General features: G+C 34.5%; 1 protein-coding gene across 1 annotated transcript; it reads right to left on the reverse strand.

Annotated features, from left to right (window-relative positions):
• Positions 1–243: 243 nt before the first annotated feature.
• Positions 244–639, reverse strand: LOC111432544 (protein RALF-like 31). Its single transcript, XM_023069476.1, has one exon. The coding sequence runs from the start codon at positions 637–639 to the stop codon at positions 307–309; it is 333 nt and encodes a 110-aa protein (XP_022925244.1). The 3' UTR covers positions 244–306.
• Positions 640–11,481: the final 10,842 nt, after the last annotated feature.

Raw genomic sequence — 11,481 nt, forward strand, 5'->3', positions numbered from 1 at the left:
TGCTAACAAGAATACTGGCCTCAAATGAGGTGAAATTTAAGATTTTAAGTAGAGAGAAGAAAAAAACATTTTTTAGAAGAGTATGAAAATCTCTCCTTGTCTACCAAATCTTGAGCAGAAACCAATAAAGAAAAATTAAAAGAGAACACCCAAACGTCTTAAACATTTTTATTTAAACAATAAGGAATTGGATATATTCCAATCCATAGCACAAGATTTGTAAAAGAAAAGGAATGTCGACCATAAAATCCCAAGAAAAGAAAACAATCTGACTGATTCAAGGTGATATCACAAACGGATGATCATTCAATCGGTGAATCGAGCGCAGCCGGTGATGGCAGTGCAGCCACGGCGATAAGGGTTGATCCTCCTTCGCTTCCTGCAGTCATAGTAAGAGCTGCCACGACGGCCGCACGGTATATTGTTAAACGTAAGCGCCTCATAGCTTAAATACCTTCTACGATACATCTTGTTTGTCCTGTCGTATCCGTATTGGAAAAGTAGCCGTCGACCATCTTCTGTCAACTGTGCTGGTGCATATCCGCCGAAGAAGGCATAGTCAGGGGCGGCGTAGGAATATGGAGGGGCGGCGGCGACAACCATGAGGAGGAGACATAGGCAGAGCTTCATGAATCCCATTTTGGTTTGTGAAAATGCGTGGAAAAACTCGGGTTTTTATTTTGGTTTTGGCGTAGTTAGGCAAATATTTTAAAACTGTGCGAGTATGGTAATGGATTAGGCTACTTTAGAGAGTAAAAATTATCCTCACAAATCGATCGGAGTTTTTTTTAGCTTCACCCGCCAGTTCGATAGAAAAATTTTCAAACGATCACCCAAAATATGATTGCTTCATGCCAAGTACGCTTAATTTTAAAGTTCTTACAATTGAGCCATTAAGAAGAAAAATACACTTGATCGATATCAGTAGTTATTACCAATTCTTCTAAAACATTTCTTAATCATGCAAATCCATCTCATTCTCTAATGTTTTGGAACTAAACCTCCCAGTGAATCTCTACTTCAAACCCAAATAACTTATCGACCTCAACTTCATAACCATTCCTTGTCGAGCAGTATCAAACAAACATCGATTCAAAACATTCATTGACTTATGTTTAGGCCAACAAGATAATTGATCTTATCGTTAGAACACTTTCGAGTTAGGTTGGATGAATTGTATGTTGTATAAATAACACATTTTGGGTGGCTTATCTATGTGTTATTAATTGTATAATGTAATTTTTATGATCTTCCTCTTATGCATGTACTTCTAGTATGTCAATTCATCAGGTATGTTATGATATCATGTTTGTTTTATGTCTTATTCAATACTTGATAATTCATGTATGATGAACAATGAATTATATGTCATGAACATGTATGTATGTCTTATAGGAAGGTTATGTCATGAAAAGTATGTAAGTTTGATGTGCATCATAACAACGTACCATGATTTGAAAGTGCAAGACCTTGTACATGTTGTATATCATGAGCAAGAGATACTTCTCTAATATATTTTGTACGAACCCTTGCTCCAGGATATGCTACGTGCTCCATTCTTTTTGTTGGTTTCCAATAGTGCGAGCATGTGGTACCCCTTTGTCAAGCCTATGGAGTATGTATACGAGTCTACCTAGTAGGCTCATGGAAGCAAAGTTACAACTTGGGAAAGATGTTGAAGGAAGTTACGAGTCTTCCTATGAGGTCGAGTTCATGGCAGCAATTGCAACATCGTGTCAAACATTATGGCTGAGAAATTTGTTGAGCGAAGTGACCAGAAGTGAGCTACAGCTGGTAACCCCCTACGTCGGTGACAAATTTGTGATTGCATTGAAGAAGAATTTGGTATTTTACGGACGTAGCAAACAAATTAACACTTGCTTCCACTTCATTCGTGAGTGTGACGAGAAGAGACAGATGGTTGTGGAGTTCTTATGAACCAAAGAGGAACGTGCGGATATTCTCATGGTGGCAAGGGTTGAGTTTATAGAGATGCAGGAGTAGTTACTGAGAGTGAAGAATCTCGAACAAAATAAAGCTTCTAACCCCGAGACTGTGAACCAATAACTTTGACTCAGTAAAAGAAATTACTTAGGGAGCAATTTTAGGAGTGTTGGGATTTATGACCTAAACCTAGTACATAATTATTTAGTTTTTAACGATATCTTTATTATTTTATTTGTAATTTAATTGTTATCTATGGTATGAAAATCCAAGATTATTAATGTAATCTTGAACGGTATATAGTCGACATACATGAGGATTATGTTCAATTAATAACCTAAAGAGTCTATAGTATATGGATAAAGTTGGGTGTCTGGTAACACTGTTGGTACGGCCCACTTTGTAATGGTTATAAATGATTTGATCCAAATTTTTCATGTGGAAACCGGTAAGCGGGGGTATCCAATACTATGAGTTTGTATAAGACTGGACCAAGAAATATTTAATCTTTTTTATTAATCCGTTAATTGAGAAGATTAATATTTTACATGATGATCATATGCGACTCGATCTTAATTCTGAGTGAGTTATGAACTCGTACCTTTGAGGACATGTCCTTTAATTTAAGTGGGTGAGAATGACTCTTCTTTAGCCAATTCAATATGCCTACCATTTGGAAACTTCACCAAATAGGGAATTAGGAACATAATATCAGTAGATGGAATTCACTTATTTCCATATAAGAAAAGTAGATGAGTTGTTCTTTTAAGTACTGATTTCGGGACTTGAACAATGGGCCCCACCCTCTCATTGGCCCGAGAGGGACTTAGTTTATGATTGGATCATAAACAAATTGTTCATTAGAGAATCAGTGAAATTAAGGTGAAAGATGTAATTACAGGGGTAAAACAGATTTTTGACCCAGTTGCAATTATGAACAACTCGTGAAGGATTGACTTCCTTGTAATGGTTATATCAAAAGACATAACTTATCCTACCGTGCGCAAGAGTGCAACTCTAGATCCATAGTGGAGTGGCTTATAGTTAATGAATGAAAATGGATTAATTAAATAGATTAATTAATTAATTTTATATCATTGGAACTTATAATCTATAGGATCCCCTTGCTAACTCGCACTGACACTAAAACGTTTAATTTTCTGAATTTATTTGAAAAAAATGTAAAAACTTGAAATGTCAAATTAATATTTAATATATTATATATACTAAATAAATAGACAAAATATATTTAATTTGAACGTTCAATTTTCAGAATTTATTTGAAAAAAATGTAAAAACTTGAAATTAATATTTAATATATTATATATATTAAATAAATAGAGAAAATATATTTAATTTGAAAAGTTCAGATTAATATTTAATATATTAAAGAAGTTAAATATAAATGGAGAAAAATATATTAATTTGAAAGGATCCATTAATATTTAATATATTTAATATATTAAAAAATATATATTTATTGTATTTACAATTAAATATTAAATCAATTAATGTAGTTGATACATTTAATAAAAATATATTTGAAATTTGAATGATATTCAAATTAATTAAATATACATTAGGATATCTTACAATATCTAAATATGATTGGTATAAGATATTATATTCTAATATATTAAATATCACAGTATGTTACTTGACAAAAATTCTTTAAGAGTCCCTATAAATAGGATCTTTAGGTTGAACCAAAGACATACCAATCTCTTCCACTTTCCGTGGAGAATGAAATTACATCTCCAGAGAATTCTCGAAACTATTTGTCTAATCCCTTTGGGATTTTCTTTCAAAAGCCTCCAACAAGCCTTGACCTTGTGTTCGAGTCATAACAAGGAAGATCTCGTGAAATGTTGAAGAACTCTTGCATGGTTGAATACTTCAAACAGTCATGCAAATTAGGGCGAATTTATTGTTTTTCTTTTTTCTAATTCTTTAATAAAATCAAAACAATTCCCAAAGCTCCGGATAGGTGGATGAAAAAGTTCATTCCCTTCAAAGAGAATTATTAGTAGTTCCCAAATTGTGGAATCGGTTTAGCGATTTATTAAAGAGAATTGTTAGTATTTTTGAAGCTTTAAATGTTAAAGTTTTCTCCAATGTAAATACTCACAAGATGTATGTTCCATTTACAACAACAAAGAGAATTGAAGACATAGTCTTTAAAGTTGTTCGGTTCAAAGGATCTCTTCCATCAAGTTATTCTTTCTACTTTATTCGATTGTTTCAGTATATTATGATCGTGGGTCAAAATGAACTGAATACGTCAAATAAGTCAAGCTGAAGTCATCGAGCCAACTGCAAGTTAAGTGGAGTCGAGATGCGAACCACAACTGGGGTCAGCTAGGTTGGGGCGCATGCATTGGAGGCAGCTGGGGTCAGTGTTACGTGTAATAGCTTAAAATAAAATAATAAATAAAAAAAAATTAAAAAAAATTAGCACGTCACAATGGAAACTTTTACTAGTTCACCTGGTCAACCGAACAAAAGTTAATGAGTTATCAAAGTTTGGACGGCCGTTTGACTTGGGTACAAAGGACAAAAATCAAACTTTTATTAGAGATAAATTGGTGACATCAACCTAAGTTAATTAGGTAAGTGGACTTACTATCGACATGATTATATTTTATGTTGACATGTGTCCCATGGTTCTGTATGTGTCATATATATTGATATGTGTGAATTGTTTATGAATCAATATGATTATGATATGATGTGTATATGTTATGATATGTGAATTGTATGATAACACTTACGATACGATGTATTATATGATAATTTTGAGATAGGATACGAGAAGGATGCGATAAACGTTATGTAATGATAGGACTAAGATTTGTTCATAAAATGTTATGGTTAGGTTATGTATCGAAATGATATGGTTATAATAGATTGGCAAAACAATACGATAAGGTTATGTATAGAAAATACTATGGTTATGATAGATTGATAAAACGATACGATAAGGTTATGTATAGAAAACGATATGTTATGATAGATTGACAAGACGATACGATAAGGTTATGTATAGAAAACACTATGATTATGATAGATTGATAAAACGATACGATGTGATTATGTATAGAAAACGTTATGGTTATGACAGTTTGAATAAATGAAAAAAGATAGGATTATGATAGACTAGTGAGATGATATTGTTAGAATAAGTTTAGGAAACGATATGACCAGGATATGTATATGGAACGATATATGTATATATACATATCGTAATATAATATGAGAATGATATGATATATGTTATGGTACGATATATTTAATGAATTGATATAATTACGATAATATATGTTGAAGACACGTCTGGGATATACTATGTGATTGTTATGATTTAGGGTTTATTATGATATGTGCATGATGTGGATTGTTATGTCCGAGAACATGTAAATGTTATGATATGATATATGTTGACACGAATGATATGATAGACATGCGAAATGACAAACTAGCATGAAATACAACCCCAACCTACGCATGAGAATTATGATAAATGTTATGAGAAATATTATGACAAAATGACATGATATGAAGGAAGACGCTAGCGGGGTTGTATTAAATGATAATGAAAATTTTAAGAAAAAAAATGTTGGGACCTCAGGCATAATTTCGTTCTTTTACTGAAATTTATGCCGATATACTTGAATAAGAATTGGATCCCAACGATCTAGTGTTGCTCATGGTCGAGGAGCTGAAAACTTACTATGAGACATCAACTGAGACAATGTGGTAGGAGACCGTGCAAAAAGAGTTTGAAGTAACTGAGAAGAAAAAGACGTGTGCACTAACTAACTTATTGCCGAGACACAATCCCATCGATTTGAAGTAGGTGTTTAAGTTGAAGAAGAATAGCGAAGGATGTCATCACGTATAAAGCAAGACTCATGGCAAAAGGATTCGTGCAACGACAAGGAGTTGATTTTGAGGAGGTTTCATGCATGTGGCTAGACTGAACACTGTAAGGTGGATTCTTGCCCTCACAGCTCAATACAGGTGGAAGGTCCATCACTTGGACGTCAAATCAGCATTCCTAATTGATGACCTCCAAGAAGAAATGTATGTTGTCCAACTAGAAGGGTTCGTCACCATAATCGAAGAGCACAAAGTGTACAAGTTTTCAAAGATTCTTTCCGGTTTATGGCAAGTACCAAGGGCATGGAACATACATCTGGACAAGAGCTTAAAGAATCTAAACTTCATGAAGTGCTCGCAAGAACAAGCACTCATAGTTGACGTATACGTTGATGACCTGATCGTCACTAGTACAAGTATGGAAGGTCTCAAAGAGTTCAAGCAGCAAATGATGAAAGAATTTGAGATGACTGATCTCGGGTTACTCACTTGCTACCTCGATACTGAAGTGGACCAAAGGAAAGATTACATCACGCTAAAGCAATTGGCCTTGCTAAGAAGTTGTTGCAACAATTTCACATGGTATTTTGCAACCCGACCAAGTATCCCATGGAAGCGAAGTTACAACTTGAGAAACGTGCTGAAGGAAGCTTGATAAATTCCACTAAGTATCAGTGCGTCATCGAAAGTCTGAGGTACTTAACTGATACTCGTTTGGACCTTTCATATGTTGTTGGAATGGTGAGTAAAAAAGCCAAATACGATGTATCATCAAGCGATTAAATACATTCTCCACTATGTGAAGGAAACCACAAGCTACAAGCTGAAATATCAAAAAGGGCGAAGTCCTGAAGAACTAGTCTGTTTTACCGATAGTGATTTAGCTAGAGACATTGATAATAGAAAAGACACCGTAGGAATGGTAGTTTATCTCAGTGAAAATTTGATCTCTTGGCAATCTTAGAAGCAGTGAACTGTAACACTATCTTCTTGTGAGGCCGAGTACATGACAACAACTGTAGCATCGTGTCAAGCATTGTGCTGAGAAATTTGTTGAGCTAATTGACTAGAAGTGAACTAAAGCCGGTAACTCTCTACGTCGACAAAAAATCTACTATTGCACTGATAAAGAATCTAGTATTTCACAGACGCAGCAAACACATTGACACTCACTTTCACTTCATCCCTGAATGTGTCGAGAAAAGACAAATTGTTGTGGATTTCGTATGCAATAGAGAGCAACGTGCAGATATTCTAACCAAGGCCCAAACAAGAGTTAAGTTTACAGAGATGCAAGAGTTGCTCGGAATTAAGAATCTCGAACACAATCAAGTTTACAGGAGAGATTGTGAGCTATTAAACTTGACTTAGTAGAATAAATTACTAACTTGTGAACGAACTTTAATAGAATTGTTAGTTTAGTGCTTTGATTACGGAGAAAAGCTCATTGCTCGCTCCCTTTGGTAGAATAGCAAAACAAGTAAAAGTGTGACAATAATGAATCTAGAGGTGAAGCATGTGCAATATCAAAGGATTGTTTGGAAGGCTTACTTATTTGAAGCCAATTTGTGTATGGACTTGGATGCCTGCCCAGACGTCTTTTGAATCCTCCATAGGGTCTCACATGCATTGTCGTACCAAAAATTTCGATATTAAAAATAAAAGTTTTTCAATTTAAACATAGCTCAATTGGTTGATAAAAATAATTCAAAGTTAAAAGCTTCAAACCCATGATCAAAAGTAAGATTTAGAGTGTATGTATTCGACTGGAGATCAAGAGTTTGAAAAAAGAATTGAATCTCTTCTCCTAAAGATGAACGATTTATACTCCATGTCAATTCTTGCAAATTCGATCAAATATATTTGATGTGACCTATGATCAAAATATGTGGAAAGAAGTGACTGATCATAGATCATTTAAATAGAAGAAGCTTAAGCACTTATGTTTTTTAATTCTCTTTGTTGATGTGAAAAGACATGCAACTTCTTTTAAAGTTGCTCCATAACTTTGTAACTTCTTCGACTAATTGTATTAAAATTTATAAAATTGGAATTAATTTAGAATTTGCAATGATTTTATTTAAACATTAAGGAACTGGATAATTCCAATCCGTAGCACAGGATTTGTAAAAGAAAACAATCAGCCCAACCCATTCAAGGACATATCACGAACGGATCATCATTCAATCGGAGATTCGAGGGCAGCCGGTGATGGCAGCGCAGCCACGGGGATAAGGCTTCACCTTCTTCCTTCGCATCCTGCGTTCATAGTAAGAGCTGTCGCGATGCGCTTTGTAGTTTAAATGCTTTCTACGAGACAACTTCCAGTCGTATTTGTATTGGAAAAGTAGCCGTCGATCATCTTCCGTCAACTCTGCTGGTGTGTATCCGCCGAAGAAGGCGGAGGAATGTGGGGCGGCGGCCGCGGCGGCGACAACCATGAGGAGGAGACATAGGCAGAGCTTCATGAATCCCATTTTGGTTTGTGAAATGGCGTGGGAAATTTGGGGTTTTTATTTTGGTTTTGGTGTAGTTACCCAAATAATTCATTTAATGGATTAGGCTACGTTCGAGAATGAAAATTATCCTCACAAACCAATAGGAATTTTTTTTAGCCTGCTTTATCTTCACCTGCAGGTTCGGTAGAAAATTTTTCAAAAGATCACTCAACATACGATTGCTCCATGCCAAGTACGCTTAATTTTAAAGTTGTTACAATTGAGCCATGAAGAAAAAAGGTATCCCTTGTCTTAGTAAGCTCGTTAAATTAGTTAGTGCTTTTTACACTATAAATACTCATTACATGTATGATCTTTTCGCAACAACACAGAGAATTAAAAAACACCCGTGCTAAAGGTTCTTCTATTCAAAACATCTCTCCCTTCAAGATGTTTTCTCTGATTCAGCTATTTGTTTCGACATATTTCGATCGTGAGTCATATTTAATATCGTCCATGTTTAGGAGAAGAGAAGAGATTCTATTTGCAAAACTCTTGATCTCCAATAGAATGCACACACTCGAAACCTTTTTAACTTTAAATTACTTTTTTCAAGAATATATATCTTAACGCGTTATTAAACTATGTTCAAACTGCCTAAAATTTTCATATGATAATAAAATATATGATCTTGAAACTTAAACAGAATTATTTGGACAGTATATAATATTATTTACAAAACTTTCCTTACTAGAATGATCTAAATCAAACAAGATAAGAAAGGTTTATTTTTAATATCAAAATTTTAGGTAGAATATGACCATGCATGTGATACACAACAAATGGAGGCTTCTAAAAAGGAATGGGCAGCCCATACAAGGTGTTCACAATCGCTTTTTCTTGGCAGCGATTTGGCGATGGTGGAATTCACTCTCGGCACTGAGTGAGTCAAGCCAACTTCGGATCACGTTGTCTACGATCGAGCAACGTGTATTCAAACCTCGGACTTTGATTTGAATAGAAGATAAAACGGGAGAGAGGTTTTGGAAAAAGAGTTCTGAAAGCAAGAATGAGAGAGATAAGCAATTCAATGAGCAAAGTAATATAAGGAATGTCATACATTGTTACCATTACAAGAGGTATCGGCACATAAAAGTTGATTGTTAGCACAAAGATCAACAAATGAATTTTGCAGCAGAAAATGAGGAAAAAGAAAAAGATATTAATCTAAAAATGAGTGATTTATGGTTTGTTGATAGCCGATCAAAGCATATGACAGGCTCCAAATCTTTATTCCAAGAGCTTGATGGGACGTTAAGGTGTAACTTGGAAATACAAGAGAGATGCAAGTTGAGGGAAAAGGGACAAGTGAAAGTCGAAACCAGTCATGATAAGATAAAATTGTTAGATCATGTTCAACTTGTGGCTGATTTAGGGTAAAATTTATTGAATATTGGACAAGATAATCAGAGGACATTTCATTCTATTTGATGACAGCACATGGGTCATTACAAATAAGAAATCAGACCATAAAGTTCAAATTGTCATGACGCATCCTAACATGGAGGGCTTTGAAAATACTCAGAATTAAAATATGATTTTCGGATTAACAAGAATTGATTCAATTAGTTTATACGAAGGATGCATTTATGGCAAGCAAACTAAGAAGTCCTTTCCCGTTGGAAAAGCTAAAAGAACTCCCGTCTAGAACTAATTTATGTTGGTTTATATGGGCCAATGCAAACTAAATCCTTAAGTGAGAATATATACTTTTTACTATTTATTGATAACTATAGCGGCATGAACTGTGTTTACTCCCTATAAACATAAAAGAAACTTTTCAAAAGTTGACTGTCATATTAACTTTCTTCGCACGAGGTGGTGAGTTCATATCTAAAGAGTTCAATCTTAAGGGAGTTAACAGCTCCTTACACTTCAGAACAAAATAAAATCGAACTATTGTGGGGATGATAAGGAGTATATTACAATCAAGGAGACTTTCAAACCAATTTTAGGCAAAAGCTGTAGCAACATCTATTTATCTATTAAATCTCTCACCAACAAAGGTTGTTATGATCTTAACTTCTTATGGAGCATGACATGGGAGGAAACTATCGGTAAGTCATTTACGGGTCTTTGATTGTGTTAATAGGAAAATGCATTTTCATTGGCTATTGTACTCCATCAAAGACATATAAATTATAAATCCCTGTTAATGAAAAGATTTGAGTTAAAAAGGATGTAATATTTGATGAAAATATGTGTTGGGATTGGAGCAAAGTAGAGGAGCATCAAGATATTAGAGTTGAAGTTTCTTTAGACGAAGAGACAAGAGTCAACTCCAGTGCATCTTGTCTCTACTGCAACACAAAATTTGTCAAATTTATCATCTTTAGTATCACTGAACAACAACTCTTCTCTCGAAGAATTTTCGGATAAGATACCCCCCAGAAAGTACATTGATATAGATTCAATCGAACTGTTGAGGTTACCCATCTACTACCTCAAGAAAACCGATGGCTCCTACATTCATCTTCAATTCCTGCTCCGATCGTCTTGATCTTTCATCCATTCTCGTGATATAGGATTCTATTCATGTTGAGTTCTTTCACCAAATTTCAAGTATTAATCCAAACGAACATAATGATACCAACTTCAAACTAGAGGGAAATGAAAGGTTAAAAATTTTGGGATCCAAAAACTAACCCACTCGTGACTGAGGCTCTTTAGCAAAGTGAAAAACATAAAAGAAAATAATGAAAAATTAGAAAAATGGTCCAAGTCAATCTCGAGGAGCAAAATGGTCATTTCGACCCACTTTTTCTAAAGAGTGATCTATAAGGAATAACACCAGAGAGACGAGGGAGAAGACAGGAAAAGAAGAAAACAAAAAGGTTTGGAGATGGAAATTAATCGAGGAATCTTCTAAAAAATACTTGCTCAATGGACATTAGAGGACCGATCTAAGAGCTTGAATCACTCAAATCCATCAAGAATGAGGAAGAACCGGATATATGAACTTTGAGATTTTTTGCGTCGATTTTTCTTTAGACCTGATAAATTTTAATATTATCTGAAGGGAAGATTTTGCATACTTTTTATAACGGAACCTTAAGTCAAATCGAACCGGAAGTCGAAGTTTTGACGATCGTCAAGAAACTATAAGTTCGTCTTTTGAACCAAATTTAGACTTATTTATTTTTCCATGTAGTGATCGGAA

The sequence above is a fragment of the Cucurbita moschata genome, unplaced genomic scaffold (genome assembly GCF_002738365.1).
Source record: "Cucurbita moschata cultivar Rifu unplaced genomic scaffold, Cmos_1.0 Cmo_Scf00038, whole genome shotgun sequence".
NCBI classification, from domain to species: domain Eukaryota; kingdom Viridiplantae; phylum Streptophyta; class Magnoliopsida; order Cucurbitales; family Cucurbitaceae; genus Cucurbita; species Cucurbita moschata.